This window comes from Podarcis tiliguerta (genome assembly GCF_965153285.1).
Source record: "Podarcis tiliguerta genome assembly, chromosome: 5".
Lineage (NCBI taxonomy): Eukaryota > Metazoa > Chordata > Lepidosauria > Squamata > Lacertidae > Podarcis > Podarcis tiliguerta.
Window position 1 is genome coordinate 86,503,450 of NC_139538.1, and position 18,312 is coordinate 86,521,761.

Sequence of the window (18,312 nt, forward strand, 5' to 3'; positions counted from 1 at the left end):
AGAGCAGGCTGGCTTTATTTCCTGTGTTTTGTTTAGTTTAAATAGATGACAATGAATGTTTCATAAGGGATATAGCAGGGGTGGGTGTCCAAATGTTGACGAACTACAATTCCCATCATCCCTGGCCATAGGCCATGCTGGGATATTGAGATGGCGAGGGTCCACGCTTTGGTCCTGAGCTAAGTTTCCCCTCTCCTCACAGCTCTTTGAGAAAAATCAAAAGACATTGGGAGTCCAGACCACTTTGTGCAGATCTGTGGTGCTTGTTCACTGCCAATTTTTCAGCATGCCCCTTACAAGGGACACAATCCATTCATTTCTACAAACATTTTTGCAACATGTCCACCCATACTTTAAATGGTATTACGTTGAAGAAGAAGAAGAAGAGTTTGGATTTGATATCCCGCCTTTCACTCCCTTTAAGGAGTCTCAAAGCGGCTAACATTTTCCTTTCCCTTCCTCCCCCACAACAAACACTCTGTGAGGTGAGTGGGGCTGAGAGACTTCAGAGAAGTGTGACTGGCCCAAGGTCACCCAGCAGCTGCATGTGGAGGAGCAGGGAATCGAACCCGGTTCCCCAGATTACGAGTCCACCGCTCTTAACCACTACACCACACTGGCTCCCAGTGAACACAGTACATTGAAAAGAGAACACAGTACATATGACTAGGGAACTTTACAGGCACAACTGAGCAGATAAAAGTTACAATGCAGCAAGGCAAAACCCCACTTGCTCCCAGTTCCGGAATATAAGCCTTGCACTTGAAAATGGACAAGATCCTCTTCTTCTGTGCAACACACACACACACACACACACACACACACTGAGTTTCCTTCTTTAAAGCATCAGCAAAACAAGATACATCTCTACCTCGGATCCCTACCTGCCTGTCAGAACTCAAGAAACAATTTTGGAGCAGCGAGATAATTATGCTGTGGCCGCATTGATAGCGTTCGATATCACAATTTGTATTGGCGATACGAGGAGCCCGAAAAGTTTCCTGTTTTGATCTCACGACACTTGAAAGCAAGGTTGTTATGGTCTACCTTCGGAGATAATGTTAGATCCGAGCCCTACTCACCTCTCCTGGCTTGCTTTATCTTGGGACTCAACATAGCCCTCCTGATTGCAAGTACAATTTACTCCTCGTCTTCATCATCCTGACTTCCTCTTCCCCCTCTTACTGGTACTCAGATGAATCCCCTCATCGCAGCATCTCTTGTCCTGTTTGTCTGCAGCAAGCTCTCCTGCCTGCACCAGCCTCTTCTCTGCTGCCTTGCATTTAGCTAAATAAACCATCGTGCATTATTTATCCACCAGGCCAGAATTAATTCCCATCCAGAACCAGCCATTAAGTGCCTTGGTAATTAGTGCCAATAAATCACGAGGAGCACAGATACAAAAGGCCTGGCCTCCTCTGGCTCTGTCCTTCGTCTAATTGGCTGGGCAATGACTTGGATTCTCCAGCCCCACCTTCTTCCTTGCTTCTACCAAACACACAGTCTATAATTTGGCAAGCATCAGAAACAAATTTCTCCAAGCCTGGAAAAAGAATGCGCAGCGAGGCAGTGTAGACCTAGGTAAGCTGGGCATGGAGGCAGAAATAAGCAGTTATTATAATAATGATCATATACTGTACATATGGCGTGGGACTGTTTGTTGAAGTAAGGGTAGCAAAATCACGGCTAAGAAGCTCAAATCATATATATATGACAGATACCCTCAGATATGCAGATGACACAACCTTGATGGCAGAAAGTGAGGAGGAATAAAAGGACCTTTTAATGAGGGTGAAAGAGGAGAGTGCAAAATATGGTCTGAAGCTCAACATCAAAAAAAAAACTAAGATCATGGCTGCTGGTCCCATCACCTCCTGGCAAATAGAAGGGGAAGAGATGGAGGCAGTGAGAGATTTTACTTTCTTGGGCTCCGTGATCACTGCAGATGGTGACAGGAGCCACAAAATTAAAAGACGCCTGCTTCTTGAGAGAAAAGCAATGACAAACCTAGAGAGCATCTTAAAAAGCAGAGACATCACCTTGCCAACAAAGGCCCTTATAGTTAAAGCTATGGTTTTCCCAGTAGTGATGTATGGAAGTGAGAGCTGGACCATAAAGAAGGCTGATCGCCGAAGAATTGATGCCTTTGAATTATGGTGCTGGAGGAGACTCTTGAGAGTCCCATGGACTGCAAGAAGATCAAACCTATCCATTCTGAAGGAAGTCAGCCCTGAGTGCTCACTGGAAGGACAGATCCTAAAGCTGAGGCTCCAATACTTTGGCCACCTCATGTGAAGAGAAGACTCCCTGGAAAAGAGCCTGATGTTGGGAAAGATGGAGGGCACAAGGAGAAGGGGACGACAAAGGCTGAGATGGTTGGACAGTGTTCTCGAAGTTACCAGCATGACTTTGACCAAACTGCGGGAGGCAGTGGAGTGCCTGGCGTGCTCTGGTCCATGGGGTCACGAAGAGTCAGACACGACTAAACAACAACAACAACAACAACACCCTTCTTTGGAAATTAAACCAATGTCCAGACTTTAACATTCGAAAACTTTACTTGTGGAAACTTAGAGTTACAGATTACTAATTAAAATGTAATATTTACAGTCACATGCTTATTCAAACATGGGCCTAAAGTCTCTTCTTCCACCTGTCTTTCCGGAGCTCAGCACTCAGCCTTCTGTAGCTCCTATGAGAGATGTCCACTTTTACCTTCTCCTGCAGCGTGGTCCTCTTTCAAGCAGAGAACACTCCAGCACTCCATTCAACTTAGCAGTATTCACAGTGGATCCTAAAACACAGTCATCTTGCTTCACATGAAATGGAGTCTCTCCTAAACTAGATATCTCCCATGTGTGAGGGTGCTGTTGGCATCATCTGGTCAATTGCCCAGAAAAGCAGAGAGGCAGGGACACAGAGAGCTTTTCCATTCTGTTTTTATCAAGACACCTCCATGAAGCACCGTTCAGTAACTAACGTTGCTCTGTGAAGCTCCACACTCTTCTCTGTTACTTCCCTATTCGTCAGACTCCTCCTGCTTCTGATGGCGGCTGGTCAGGACCACTTGACTTTGAGCTTTCTTCTCTGCTATTCTCAGCGAACACCTGGCTTGGGGGGAAGGTACAGGTTCTGGGAGGCTCTCAAGTGACAGTGTCTCTTTCAACTGCTGCTTAGGCTCTGCCTGTTGAATGCTATCAAAGTCCTCCACCTCATCTCCCATTATCTCCCAACTTTTGCCTTCATCTTTCTCTGGAGTGTGCCCTCTGCCAAACCCCTCCTGGAGGTCTATACTCTCTGCCCCTTCCTCCTCTCTGGAAGACCCCTGGGGAGGTGGTCTCCACCACTCCTCTTCATCTGCCCAGCCCCTGACACCATCTGACCAATGTTAGCCAAGCACATGAGAACTACTAGAGAACTCTCTAGAAATCAATTATGGATCAATCAAATTTAAACACATATTAACGCATACAATTTCAGTGAATTAAATTACAGTCGTACCTCTACTTACATATCCCTCTGGATGAGGAATCTTCAGGTTACAGCCACGGCAAACCCGGAAATGTATACTTCTGGCTTTGCACAGAAACACGCTTCTATTTACGTTCTTTTTGGGTGTATCCGGAGGGTCCACTGTACTATACTTAACCCTGTTGCCTTCCTATGCATAGAAAGGAGGAGGCTCTCTAGAAAGAAGGCAAAGGCCACAAAGTTGATGGCTACCATAGGCCTGGTCCCGGATCCTCCCTGACATTTTGGCAAGTTCTGCAAATTCTGTCATCTTCACCTGCCACTCCTGGATGGTTGGTATATCTTGTGCTTTCCATCTTTGGGCCAGGAGGCTTCTTGCAGTGGCCGTCGCCATGTCATTCTTATAGACATCATCAGGTTTGAGCACCACATTGTGAAACTTGCATAAGTGCAAGTTTTGAAGAATAGCTGTGTTTAGGTTTGCTCGTTGTTTTGGAAAGCAGAATTTGAGAGATACGGCTTTAAATGCACACAGAATCTGATTTCGCCTTCGCCAAGCATCTTTTGAGATACTACTACTACTACTACTACTACTAATAATTTATTATTTATACCCCACCCATCTGGCTGGGTCTCCCCAGCCACTCTGGGCAGGTTCCAACAAAACACTAAAACACAATAACCTATTAAACATTAAAAGCTTCCCTAAACAGGGCTGCCGTCAGATGTCTCCTCAAAGTTTGGTAGTTATTTTTCTCTTTGACATCTGGTGGGAGGGTGTTCCACAGGGCGGGTCCTATAGCATTGTACTTAACAGCCAGTTGGTCTCCAGCAATGAGCAGATCACTATGTTTGGATCCACATCAACGACAAGCTTTACTGACAGATTCTGAGATCAAACTACCGTATTTTTCGCCCCATAGGACGCACCGCCCCATAGGACATACCTAGTTTTTTTTGGGGGGGGGGTGGAAATAAAGGAAAAAATATTTATTTCCCCCCCAGGCGCAGGGGGTGGTGCGGGGGAAGCCTGAGCTTCCCCTGACCCCAGCCCCCAGAACAGGCTGCCGCTCCAAGCCTTGCGCGCCTGGCGGGACCTCCTGCAGGGTGCCCGAGGCTTGCCGACATCTGCCCGAAGCACAGGCGGGCTCCGCAGCTTGTCCCGTGCTTCGGGTTGCAGGCTGCCGCCCCAAGCTTTGTGCGCCCAGCGGGACACACCGCCGGGCGCGCGAGACTTGCGGACATCTGCCCGAAGCAGGGGGCGGGCTCCGCAGCTCGCCCCCTGCTTCGGGCTGCAAGCTGCCGCCCCAAGCCTTGCGCGCCCGGCAGGGCGCACTGCCAGGCGCGCGAGGCTTAAGGACATCTGCCCGAAGCCGGGGCCCGGGCTCCGCAACTCGCCCCTGCTTCAGGCTGCAGGCTGCCGCCCCAAGCCTCGCGTGTCTGGCGGGACCTCCCACCGGGCACACAAGGCTTGTGGATAGCTTCCTGAAGCCTGGAGAGCGAGAGGGATTGGTGCGCACCGACGCCTCTCACTCTCCAGGCTTCAGCGAAAGCCTGCATTCACCCCATAGGACGCACACGCATTTCCCCTTCATTTTTGGAGGGGAAAAAGTGCCTCCTATAGGGCGAAAAATACGGTACTTTGCCCTACATGACAAAGGGGTTTCCTACTCAAAGTCATCTTAAATTGGACTGGATACAATGCAAGAAGGAGGGGCATTCAACTTGCTTTGAACCTTTTGAAAGAGGACAAGCCAAAAGCAGAGTAAAAGTGCAATAGAGAAAGTGACTCTCATTTGTTCTCAGGATGATTGGGTGCCCCTTGGCCTTTTTCTGCATGGACACCTGAGTCTGAGGGTACTTTGCTTGCTCCTCCTGAATTTCCAGAAAAAGCTTATTTGTAATGAATCCATGTGGCCACATGATGTCATTATTGCCTCAGAAAAGATGAATGAATGCTCTTTAAAGCTGGAGACAGATTCCTCTTTCTTTTTTTGAGTTGCAAAAGTTCTAAACACAGTGCTGGATTCAGGGCAGTGTCGGCGGTTCTCCCACACAGGTGCTAATAATAACCTAACAACAACAACAACAACTCTGGGTGGCTTCCAACAAGAGGTTAAAAATACATTAAAGCATCAGTCATTAAAAACTTCTGTAAACAGGGCTGCCTTCAGATGTCTTCTAAACATCAGGTAGTTGTTGGGAGGGCATTCCACAGGGCGGGCACCACTACCGAGAAGGCCCTCTGCCTGGTTCCCTGTAACCTCACTTCTCACAGGGAGGGAACCACCAGAAGGCCCTCAGAGCTGGACTTCAATGTCCGGGCTGAATGATGGGGGCCATTTAGGGCTTTAAAAGTCAGCACCAACACTCTGAATTGTGCTCAGAAACGTACTGGGAGTCAGTGTAGGTCTTTCAAGACCGGAGTTATATGGTCCCAGCAGCCATCCCAGCCACCAGTCTAGCTGCTGCATTCTGGATTAGTTGTAGTTTCTGGGTCACCTTCAAAGCCCCACATAGAGTGCATTGCAGTAGTCCAAGTAGGAGATAACTAGAGCATGCACCACTCTAGCGAGACAGTCTGCGGGCAGGTAGGGTCTCAGCCTGCGGACCAGATGGAGCTGGTAGACAGCTGCCCTGGACACTGTGCCTCCATGGCCTGTGCCTCCATGGACAGCTGTGAGTCCAGAATGACTCCCAGGCAGCGCACCTGGTCCTTCAGGGGCACAGTTACCCCATTCAGGACCAGAGGGCAAAATCCTTGTGACTTAAAAGCACAATTGATCACATTTGATGTTTTCTTATCTCGGAGGGGTTTGGATTTGCTTTCATTGTCTCAGAAAGTGTTCCCACGGGCTTCTGTTAGGAGGGTTATTTAACTCCTGATCTTGTAGGACTCTGTCTCCCATCAGCCCCAGCAAATGTGGCCAATGGTCATTGCTGATGGGAGTCTAACAACTTCTGAAGAACACACAAGGGCAGGTTGTGGGTCGCTCTAACCCTTTGACTCTTCATTGCTCCGGCAATTCATAGGTAAAATATTCACCAGATTGCAGAGGGGAAAATCCGTAGAACTGTAAATAGCCTCCACACCAGTCTTTACCCCTGCGCATAATGCTTCAGTGAGTACACATGCTCCCACAGCCTCCCGCCTCCAGATGCAGACAGATTTGCATGATTCCACTGTAACAGAACGGAGCGACCAATATTTTAGTTTCATTTGATATACACACCAAAAAAGTGGTCTCAGAGAGCTTGGGCTCCCTCCCCCCCCACCCCTGACCACTCCAGCTAGCTTTTTATGGGTATGCTTGAGCATACCAGTATGCTTGAGCATACCAGTTTCTCCCAGTTGCACTGGGAGAAAAAGACCGAACAGGCTTTTGCCAGGCAAGATAAATGAACCAGGGTCTGCTTTCCAGGTGGCAATCTTCATAGCCCCAAGCCTACCTTCTGCATCAATGAGAACAAGTGAAACAAGATTGAGTTTCTATGACCTCACATTCTTAAAATAGCAGGTGCTATGTCTACCCATTCATACTGGGGCAACAGCAAGGGGACATCTGTTGTTATAGGGCTGCATGAATGGTGAAGACACTGCTGGTTCATCAAGCCAGGGCTTTGCTGTGATAGGAATTTTATGGTGTTAGATATAAAGTAATGTTCATAACCGCACGTACATAGATCAGCACAGGAAGACCGACCTGAAGCCATTTTGATTCCTAAACTGAGCAAATGTTTTCTCTGCAAGGTCAAAATGGAAAAGCCTCCCCATTGTCTTTTCCTTCACAAATCCTGTCTTAAGGGTATGTCTGTGTTTGAATAGGGTGTGAGCCTGTGACCTGGCCCAGGAACTAAGTATTTATCACTACAAAAGACTGGCCAGGCTCCCCAGGCAATCCAATCAAGTAACCTGCCAGACAGGAGAAAAACAACACTCAAATTTCTGTTTTAGACCACCTTTTCTGTGATGTAGGTGTGATGTATCTGAGGGGTGGTCTTGGGTTACACCCCTTCTGTGATGTATGTATGATGTTTCTGGGGGTGGTCTTGATCTACAGGGTGGCAATTTCAAAAGTCTTTATAAGGCCTTGCACGCCATTTTTCTGGGCCCCTCCTCTCTCCTGTGGGTGAGGGGAGCACCCTGTTGCAACAGATCAATAAAGATCAAGCTTACTAGCTGCTTTGCTTCTCAATATTCTCTGGTTGTGAGGCGTCTGATCAAGGCCTGTATTTTAAAATGAGCTTAAAGATATATTTGCAAATGTTTGGATGTTTCATGCCAGGCAGAAACCAGCTGCCTAAGTACTCTGGCAGTTGTTTTTCTTCCTGCTCTCCTGAACAAGCCCCCATCCCCCGATTTATAGCAGTAGCAGGAGACAAGTTTCTCAAAGTTGTAAAAGGGAATTACAGGCTGGGAACAAAGGTTATACTGACCCTACATATTACAGAATACAATCAAGCTGCAAAAACACTAATTAAGAGTTGGTAAATAGTAAGATTTATTGTTTAACAGAAAATAATACCATGTGCCTCCCATCAGATTCTAGCCATATTTTCCCAAGGTTTAAGGTATCCTGAGAAAGTTAAAGGGCAATAAATTTTGGGAAGGGCTAATGGGAAAAGCAGCTGGCTGGGAAAGGGGGGGTGTAAAATGAAGAGGCTTCTTTTTACTGAGTTCCTTTTACTTTGCAAAGGCCTTTTCTTCTAAAAAGCTATCTATGTTATGTATGAGATTTATTGGCTTAATGTAATGATGCAAAGGATTTAGAAAGTAAGAAATGTTAGATTCTTATGTTAGATTCTTATTTCATTGATGGTGTGTGAGAATGTGAACCCAAGATCTCTGTTTAGATAGAATTTAATACCATGAGCCATTTGTTTTAGTCATTTGTTTTGGAATGCAGGGGCAACAGGGCAAAAGGTGATCTGGTAATTAAGGTGCCTTGTTGAGGCAAATGTAAGATATATGGCTACTTGTCTGCCATTTATGGATAGAAGGAAATATAGCTCTTTGTCTCCCATAAAAGGTAATAGGAAATGGGTGTATCTTTTATGATTGGTTCTAGCAAACAGCCAATAGGAATTTCAACCAGGCTGATTGGACAGAGGCAGCCAAAGGAGGAGCAAGGGGGCTGGGCTGAGGAAATATAAGTGCTGGCCATCAGGGCTGGAGTGGGCAGAGCTTTCGTAACCATATACCACTGTGCCTATCATTTATTTGTCTGACAAATAAATTATTATTTTAATTTCTCTATTGCTGCATTGAATATTTCATTCCAGCTAAGCGCTAACCACAAGCAGGGTGCTACAGTTGGCCTCTGTTATTCTCTCCTACCAATAGGGAACCTATGTAAGGACTCTATATGGGCTCTTGGATACCCCATAAGGGAAAAGGGCAATTTTTGTTTACAGCAGTACTAACACCCAAGGCAGAGCTTTCCAAACTGTGTGTCGCGACATGTTGGTGTGTTGGCTGCAGTGTTTAGGTGTGTTGCATGAAGGCTCCCTGTACTCCTCCCGGGGCTGGAAAGGGGTCAGTTTAACCTCTGGTTTGCTAGTAAAACTGAATGAATATGTTGTGAAATGATGCGTATCTAAAAAGCGTGTCACCAACGTGGAAAGCTTAGATATAAGGCTTAATATTGCTTAGAATCAGGTTACTTGAGAGCAGTGGCAGCTGGGGCTCATTGGACCTGGTGGGCTTGCCCCCTAAACCCTAGAAATGATTGTTTATTGTTTTATTTTATTTTATGAATTAAATTTGTATACCGCCCGAGAGCCGCAGATCTCTCTCTCTTTTTTAAAAATTAATTTTTACTCAATTTCCAATAAACATTTTATCCAAATTTAACATTCGCCTTATACATAAACTAGGGACGCAGGTGGCGCTGTGGGTTAAAGCCTCAGTGCCTAGGGCTTGCCGATCGAAAGGTCGGCGGTTCGAATCCCAGCGGCGGGGTGCGCTCCCGCTGTTCGGTCCCAGCGCCTGCCAACCTAGCAGTTCGGAAGCACATCAAAGTGCAAGTAGATAAATAGGTACCACTCCAGCGGGAAGGTAAACAGCGTTTCCGTGTGCGACTCTGGCTCGCCAGAGCAGCGATGTCACGCTGGCCACGTGACCCGGAAGTGTCTTCGGACAGCGCTGGCCCTTGGCCTCTTTGAGTGAGATGGGCGCACCCCGTACGGGCAGGGGTACCTTTACCTTTTATACATAAACATCTTTTGGACTTCCCTCAGCCTATCTGACAATTCTCCATATTATCACTACATCTCACATTTCTTGAATTTATATTGCACTTTACCACTCTTATTCTTAACCTATCTTTCAAACAACATTTCAATCAGTCTTTTTCACAAAGCTTCTTAATGGCCAACAAGCGTTAGTTGCTCCTCACATACATTTTTGAGAAATTCTGTAAATTTATTCCAGTCCTAGGAAAATCTCTGATCGCGTTGGTTCCTTATTTTCCCAGTCAATTTGTCCATCTCTGCATATTCCATCAACTTCATTCTCCATTCTTCCTTGGTCGGCATTTCTTCCTGCTTCCATTTCTGGGCCATCAAGATTCTTGCTGCTGTCACTGCATACCTAAACAATTTCACATCATTCCTTCTAATTTCATTCCCTATTATTCCTAATAGAAATGCTTCTGGTTTCTTAATAAAGGTATATTTCAACATTTTCTTCTTCTCATTATAAATCATTTCCCAGAAGCATTTCACTTTCTTACATTCCCACCACAGATCTCAGGGCCGTTGCAACGTAAATAAATAAGCCAGTAGTGGCTGCCAAAATGAAATGAAATGAAATACAAGCACAATCTTAAGGCTGCATCAGTAGAAGAATAGTGTCTAGATCGTGAGGAGTAATGGTTCCACCGTATTCTAGACCACTCTGGCTGCATCTAGAATATTACATCCAGTTGTCGGTGCCACATTTAAAAAAAAGATGTTGACAAAATGAGGCCTGCCCAGATGCATAGGTGCCTTCAAGAAGAACATACGTTTAGAGAAGATTGGGAAAATGTTTAGTGAAAGTATGAGGGGAAATTGTGTACACCTTAAAACATTGGCAGCATTAAGATAAATTCAGCAGTGTAAATAAGGTTTGATGGATGTATTAATGGAATATTGAATGGTTTAGTTTTTGTAAGATATGCAGGAATCTATGATATGTAAAATGAACCATGGAAGGAGAAGAAGGGAAGTTGGAATATACTCGGAGTCGAGAGTGGATTTCATGCTCTTTATTCAGCTCATAGTGGTAAAGAGGAATGGAACTTCCCCCACAATATCTGCTTTATATACATTATTTACACAAGGGGCTGCACGTGATTGGCTAATTCCGGGATTCTCCTGTAGGCCAATCAGGTTGTGGATTCACTTCCATCTGGAGGTGGATTGGGTGGCTCCTGCGGACCAATCATACTGCTGCATTGTTCTAGGACCAATCATACTGCTGCATTGTTATAGGACCAATCATACTGCTGCATTGTTCTAGGACCAATCAGACTGCTGCATTTCGGATCCTATTCACCTCAGTACATAACAGAAGTCATTGATATTTTAAGGATGTTAAAATGAGTATTTTAAACTGTATAACAGAAAATTTTATTAAAAATTTATACAGTGCTACCTCCGGTTATGAACTTAATCCATTCTGGAAGTCTGTTCTTAAGCCAAAACTGTTTTTAAGATGAGGCGCACTTTCGCTAATGGCTCCTCCCGCTGCGTGACTTCCGCTCGCATCCCGGGGCAAAGTTCGCAACCGGGAGCATCTACTTCCGGGTTAGCGGAGCTTGTAACCTGAAGCATTCGCAAGGAGGACGGTACGTAACACGAGGTTCCACTGTATATAAAAAAGAAGGGGGCAGCCCCCCCAAACTGCAGCAGCCGTGTGTGCATGCCGCATGGCATGCTCACCTTAACTCACAGCATTGCACATACCCCGTGGCCAGCGCTGAATTTACGTATAAGCTAAACAAGCTTCAGCTTAGGGCCCCAATCTCTTGGGGCCCCCCAAAAAAATTAAAGGAAAAAAAACCTGGATGTACATTTCCAAAATATAAGATGACAAACAAAATAAAACCTACATACAGCAACAGTGTTTTGTGTTGTGTAGGCTTCTATGATGTAAGTGATGGGCCCCGCCTACTAGCCTGCTCCCTAAAATCTCACTGGTTTGCTCATTTCTATATACAGTGGTACCTCGGGTTAAGAACTTAATTCGTTCCGGAGGTCCGTTCTTAACCTGAAACTGTTCTTAACCTGAGGTACCACTTTAGCTAATGGTGCCTCCTGCTGCCGCTGTGCCGCTGCTGCACAATTTCTGTTCACATCCTGAAGCAAAGTTCTTAACCTGAGGTACTACTTCTGGGTTAGCGGAGTCTGTAACCTGAAGCGTCTGTAACCCGAGGTACCACTGTACAGGGTGCCTACATTCTGCATGGACTGGTTGCATGACAACATGTGAAAACGGCTTTAGATACCTATTAGGTCCAGAAATTACCATACAGCGTATATTCAACACAAGAAAACAGCGACAATTTGTTGTTGACAAAAGACAGCCGGACCCATAAAGGCCCCCATTACCTTCAGTAGCTTAGGGCCTCATCAAACCTAAATCCGGCCTTGACCGTGGCGTGCGCACAAAACGTCAACCTGTGGAAATGGGTGGGTGGGCAGAGGCTCAGAAATTTTAGGTAAATGAGTTCTTAGCAGAAGCAACTTTCGAAGCAAGGGCTTCTCAACTGAGACAACATCTCTTGCCAGGTGCTATGCCAAACTCCCACATGCCAAGTCCCCCCCCCCCCCCAGCGCCACCAGACAAGCAACCCCTGCCTTTGTCGTGCATTTTCGCTCCAACAGAGCTTGTGGTCGGCTCTCCTTTGCTCCACTTCTGCTTTTGCCAGGAAATAAGCACACAACTGCCTAGTCAAGTGAATCTCAGTAGAAAGTGATAGGAGAGAGAGAGAGACAGCTCTAAGATGCCCGGCAGCTCAGAACATGCTGCTGTTGTCTTTGGCTAGAGGCGCGGCCGGCTCCAGCGAAACACCAGCCCAGGTATGTTCAAATGGCCCTGCCCTCTCTCCAGTTCCCCTTTCAGATCATTGCTGGCTGGTGCCTTCCCGGAGCACAGAAAGTACATATGTGAGAGTTCAGGTTGTGACAGCGTGGCAAGAGGGTGGCCAAAGGCAGACACAGGGCGCTACTACCAATCACAGAAGCCGAAAGAGGAGACAAAAGGCAGAGAGGTAGGAAGGCTGGGCTGACATACTACGCCTGAGAACTTTATCTCTGCTCCATGCTACTAGTATCCTGATTTGCTAATTATTAACCCCGTCCCCCCTTTCTTGATTCTTTTGTGCTGTACTTTCTGTGTGTGCTGGTAGCACCGAGATTTCCCCTTTAAACGGGGAGTCATTGGGCTCCCCAACCCGACACTGGGAATTTGCAGATATTTTATCTCTTTTTCCAAAAGGCAGGAGGCTGAAAGGAGCACAGGGAATTTCCTGAGCTTGGGAGGGTCAAAGTCAACAAAGGGGTGTCTCTTAGCCAGAGCTATCCATTTCTCTGCAGGGCTTTTTGAAAGCTCTGCAAGCTTTCTCTAGAGGCAAAGGGTGGTATTCACTTAGGTTTCACTCAGTGTAGACCCACTTAAATTAATGGACATGGCTAAGTTTCATTGGGGACGCGGGTGGCGCTGTGGGTTAAACCACAGAGCCTAGGACTTGCTGATCAGAAGGTCGGCAGTTCGAATCCCCACAACGGGGTGAGCTCCCGTTGCTCGACCCCAGCTCCTGCCAACCTAGTAGTTTGAAAGCACGTCAAAGTTCAAGTAGATAAATAGGTACCGCTTCAGCGGGAAGGTAAACAGCGTTTCCGTGCGCTGCTCTGGTTCACCAGAAGCGGCTTAGTCATGCTGGCCACATGACCCGGAAGCTGTACGCCGGCTCCCTCACCCAATAAAGCGAGATGAGCGCTGCAACCCCAGAGTCTGTCATGACTGGACCTAATGGACAGGGGTCCCTTTAACTTTACCTTTAAGTTTCATTGATTAGGGTTGGTTTAGTTGAATACCACCCAAAGTAATGTACCATGAAAGAGCCCATTAAGGTGGACTGGTAGTGGTTAGACCGGCACAAAAAATGATTGACTTCTCAGCTTACCCTGGTTGTAAATCACTGGGTTTTGTGTGTTGCAGGGAGGAACTTGGCCAGATTATAGTCTTGCCTCCCAGACTTGTTTTCTGACTACTTATACAGAAATAACCAAGACTTGCAATGGTATAACACTAGTAAATGCACTTCTTCCACCTTTTGCAACCTGAACCTTCGTAAGCATGCTCAGATAATCTAAGCATGGCAATTGGCATAACATGTGGGGGCCACAGGGATGGTTGCCCCAGGTGCAAAATTGCTAGAGGTGCAAAATTTCTACACCTGGTGCTGCTTGGTGAGATCCAGTGCCTAGGGCCTTCTGGTGGTTCCCTCATTGCGAGAAGTGAGGTTACAGGGAACCAGGTAGACGGCCTTCTCAGTGGTGGCACCCACCCTGTGGAACACCCTCCCATCAGAAGTCAAGGAAATAAACAGCTATCCGATATTTAGAAGGCATCTGAAGGCAGCCCTGTCTAGGGAAGTTTTTAATATTTAATGCTGTACTGTTTTTAACATTTGATTGGGAGCCGCCCAGAGTGGCTGGGGAAACTCAGCCAGATGGGCGGGGTACAAATAATAAATTATTATTATTATGCCTCAATACAGCTGTGTGGTTCTGTCACTGGGCTCCACTTCTCCATACGATGTGACCACTCCAGACAACAGAACGACTCTTCTTATCTATCTCCTGGGAGACAAAGACACTGTTAGGCAGTTAAATGTACTTGCATACTCTGTCTGTTTCCTCCCTTCCCCTCCCCCAAAAGAGAAAAACTTTTCTCTATCTCCTTCCCCCGTGCCGTGCCTAATTTTATAAACTTCTGAAGTTTATAAAGAAACCAAAGTTTTCTCTTCTCTCCTCCAGAAGCCATATTGGACTTTCTGAAGCAGCTGACGCAAAGGGTGCTACCAGTTGAGAGGGGAATTTGCTCAAAAGGGTTTTGTTTCTCCTCACGCCTATTGTATACAGTTATCAAATGCACTTTGCTCCACCGTGGGCTGTTAAAAACGGTTGGATGGGTTTCATTTCCTGGTTCTTAGGCACTAAAAGCCGTTCCAGATTTACCTTGCATAGCCTCTTTGTGACCAGTTAAGAAAGCAAACTCAGGGCTAGCAAACACATGAATAACTGTATTGTTACAAAAGTTGGGTGCCTCTGCTGAGCGGTGGCAAGAGCCCATGGTGTTCTAGGCACTCACCCAGGGTCTGAGAATCGAGACATGGCAGAGACTGCCGTAGCTTTAAGAAATGTGGTTTCTTCACCTATCTACACCTTCCGTCTGCGTGGAGGGAGGCCAGATCTTACAGCTTGGTCGTTTCAAGAGGGGCTTGTACCCCACAGCAGAGCAGCCAGCCTTCAGCCAGCCTGCCCAAGATGGATCCCAGTCTATCTTTCTCCTTAACAAAACACCTTGCTAAAAACTGTTTTCCTATCACCTACACCCTGACAACCTTCCAACCCCCCAGTCTCTGTTCACACCTCAGGGAAAGTAGGGATGGCAGTTCTCTTGTATTGCCAATGGCTCTCAATTGCCCTATATAAAAGTAAAGGGAGCCCTGACCATTAGGTCCAGTCGTGGCCGACTCTGGGGTTGCGGCGCTCATCTCGCTTTATTGGCCGAGGGAGCCGGCGTACAGCTTCCGGGTCATGTGGCCAGCATGACTAAGCCGCTTCTGGCGAACCAGAGCAGCGCATAGAAATGCCGTTTACCTTCGCGCCGGAGGGGTACCTATTTATCTACTTGCACTTTGAAGTGCTTTTGAACTGCTAGGTTGGCAGGAGCGAGCAACGGGAGCTCACCCGTTGCGGGGATTCGAACCACCGACCTTTTGATCGGCAAGTCCTAGGCTCTGTGGTTTAACCCACAGCGCCACCTGCGTCGCTAATTGCCCTATATAAATGGCTCTTAATGGCTCTAGCTTGGCCAGGCTGTTTTGCACAGGCTAGCCTAGGAGTTTCTCTGCAGCTGGTATTTCTCCTTTCCCATCCCAAGTAACCAAAATCCTACTACAGTGGTGCCTCGCAAGACGAAATTAATTCGTTCTGCGAGTTTTTTCGTCTTGTGAATTTTTTCATCTTGCGAAGCACCACTGTGTATTGACGGTTTCCCATAGGAATGCATTGACGGTTTTTTAAAAAAGGCGCAAGACGTTTTTGTCTTGCGAAGCAAGCCCATAGGGAAATTCGTCTTGCGAAGCAACTCAGAAAATGAAAAACTCTTTCGTCTTGCGAGTTTTTCGTCTTGCAAGGCATTCGTCTTGCGAGGTACCACTGTATTTATTAATTTCTACTGTTTAGGGGGGTCCCTTCTCCTCAATCTTCCAAATTACCTGTTTGGATAAAGAAATAATAGTAGGGCTTGTGGAATAGTGGGCTGTTGGTAATTCTAGTTAGAGCAATGCTAAGATGTTTGTGCTACTTGCAGCAAAAAGTCAGGGTCAAGTCGGGAAGCATTGTGGAATTTGGTTTCATTTGCTGCAGCTGCATGGAATTTATTTCAGATGATGTTTCTTTCAGCTGGTAAGGGGAGAGAGACTTTCTGCTGTCCATCAGGCAATGGCTTTTTCCACCTGCCTTACCCTAGAAGCCTTTTCCAAACCAGGACTTTGAGAACAGAGCTGGGAAGAAATAAGAGCCATTCAGGGATATTTAAAAATAATAATTTTATAAGTTCTGCATCCTTGTTTCTCAATTTGACCCTTTTACGTGGTTTTGTATGTTTTGTGGTATTTTATGCACCGTGACTTGCTGTTAATTTTATTGGTTATAGATTAGTAATTCTTCATTGTAATAAGCATCAACTGATTAATTATTATTTGCTGGTATTTAATTTCACCGTTTGCTATTATATTCTATTGGATTGTTGAATACAGTAATGCTTTATTTGATATAAGCTGTTTCTTTTAAAGTTATTGTGACTTTTTTGAATTGGATCAGATCGTTATGACGTGTGTGACCTTTGCTATTTTGTTGTTTCTTCAGCTCGTAAATTGCCTTGGGTTTTGCAATATAGAAAGGTGGTATACATATTAGAAGTGAAATGAAAACAATGTTGCTGCTCTAAATTTTTTGCACCGTTTTGCAGCAGAATTGGGGTCCCACACCTTTTGCTCACCTGGAGATTTGCCTCCCATGCAATGCTGCTAATACATATTCTTAGGACCCGTTCCATCACTACCTTAGCCTCGTGATTCTTCTCATTCCCTTCTGCCAATATAGGAACTCATAACTCGGAGAGGATGGATTTAGAAACCATGAGGTCAGTTCTGGCCCCGGGTAGGGGAAGTGCCATCGGGGTGTGTGACACAACCGCGTCAGTGAACTATAAATGTCAGGTTTGCATGTTACCACAAAAATGTAGGAAGAAGCTTTGCTCCAGCTGCTTCCATGGCACTGCCGTAACCTCTGAACCGTCACTACAAGGCGATGGACTGCTCTGTACAGTGAAATGGAGACCTTGCTCTCAAACCTTTTGCACTGTTGTCTCAGCACAGCAACTCATCTGTTAGTGTTAGACACCCTGCAAAAAAAATGACATTTTGGTCTTTCTTCCCAGATTACTTTGACCCAAGCATGGAGGCTGAGCTAGAGTTTCCAAAACAGCTGGAGAAGGAGACGGATTCACCTGACAAGAATGCAGGCTGGGATCGAGCCCAAGCCGGCAATGAGATGGTAGTCAAAGCAGAACCTGCTGAGCTCAGTAAGGAAGATGAAAGCAAGTGCCCTTACTTCCTATGGGAGACCCTAAGCAAGCAGTTCATGGAATATGGGGAGATGAATCCAGCAGAGCTACAAAGCCAACTTCTGACCTTCTTGCCCATCTTTCTGAAGGTTGGTTGGATCTCTACCTATTGCATATTTTTGTTACGAGGTCTTGCTCATACTGAGGGACGGGGTTGTTGTTGTTTAGTCATTTAGTCGTGTCCGACTCTTCGTGACCCCCTGGACCAGAGCACGCCAGGCACTTCTGTCTTCCACTGCTTCCCGCAGTTTGGTCAAACTCATGCTGGTAGCTTCGAGAACACTGTCCAACCATCTTGTCCTCTGTCGTCCCCTTCTTCTTGTGCCCTCCATCTTTCCCAACATCAGGGTCTTTTCCAGGGAGTCTTCTCTTCTCATGAGGTGGCCAAAGTATTGGAGCCTCAGCTTCACGATCTGTCCTTCCAGTGAGCACCCAGGGCTGATTTCCTTAAGAATGGATAGGTTTGATCTTCTTGCAGTCCATGGGACTCTCAAGAGTCTCCTCCAGCACCAGAATTCAAAAGCATCAATTCTTTGGCGATCAGCCTTCTTTATGGCCCAGCTCTCACTTCCATACATCACTACTGGGGAAACCATAGCTTTAACTATATGGAATGAGGGACGGGGTAGGATGGTCAAAAGAACATCTCTAGTGTGTGCATGTGGGGGACAAGGTGGCAACCCTCCCTGCAAAACTGCAACGGCTGGAATGTCAACAGCCACCATTTTACTCCCTGTCAGCAGGGTTTCAAGAGGCGAGCGAACAGAATTTGACTGAATATCTAGGAATGGTTTTGCGGGGTACTTCAGTTTTCGAATGTCTCTGTTGACGAACATTTTGGTTTTCGAATGCTTCAGTAAATGCTTCAGTTTTCGAACTCGCCTTGGAAGTCAAACATGCCAAGCAGCTTCCGTATTGAGTTTTCTGTATTGAGT

General features: G+C 46.2%; 2 protein-coding genes across 2 annotated transcripts in view; one reads left to right on the forward strand and one right to left on the reverse strand.

The window, feature by feature from the left end:
* ARHGAP22 (Rho GTPase activating protein 22) overlaps positions 1-1,378 on the reverse strand; it is a 36,288-nt gene extending 34,910 nt beyond the window's left edge. Inside the window, exon 1 of the mRNA XM_083440385.1 lies at positions 1,083-1,378. Coding sequence (XP_083296511.1) covers positions 1,083-1,116 — 34 coding nt within the window. The 5' untranslated portion in view covers positions 1,117-1,378. The remainder of the gene's footprint in view (positions 1-1,082) is intronic.
* Positions 1,379-12,385: 11,007 nt separating this feature from the next.
* Positions 12,386-18,312, forward strand: part of WDFY4 (WDFY family member 4) — a 185,690-nt gene continuing 179,763 nt past the window's right edge. The window contains exons 1-2 of the mRNA XM_083440157.1: positions 12,386-12,537; positions 17,192-17,466. Of these exons, the coding sequence (XP_083296283.1) occupies positions 17,209-17,466 (258 nt within the window). The 5' untranslated portion in view covers positions 12,386-12,537; positions 17,192-17,208. The remainder of the gene's footprint in view (positions 12,538-17,191; positions 17,467-18,312) is intronic.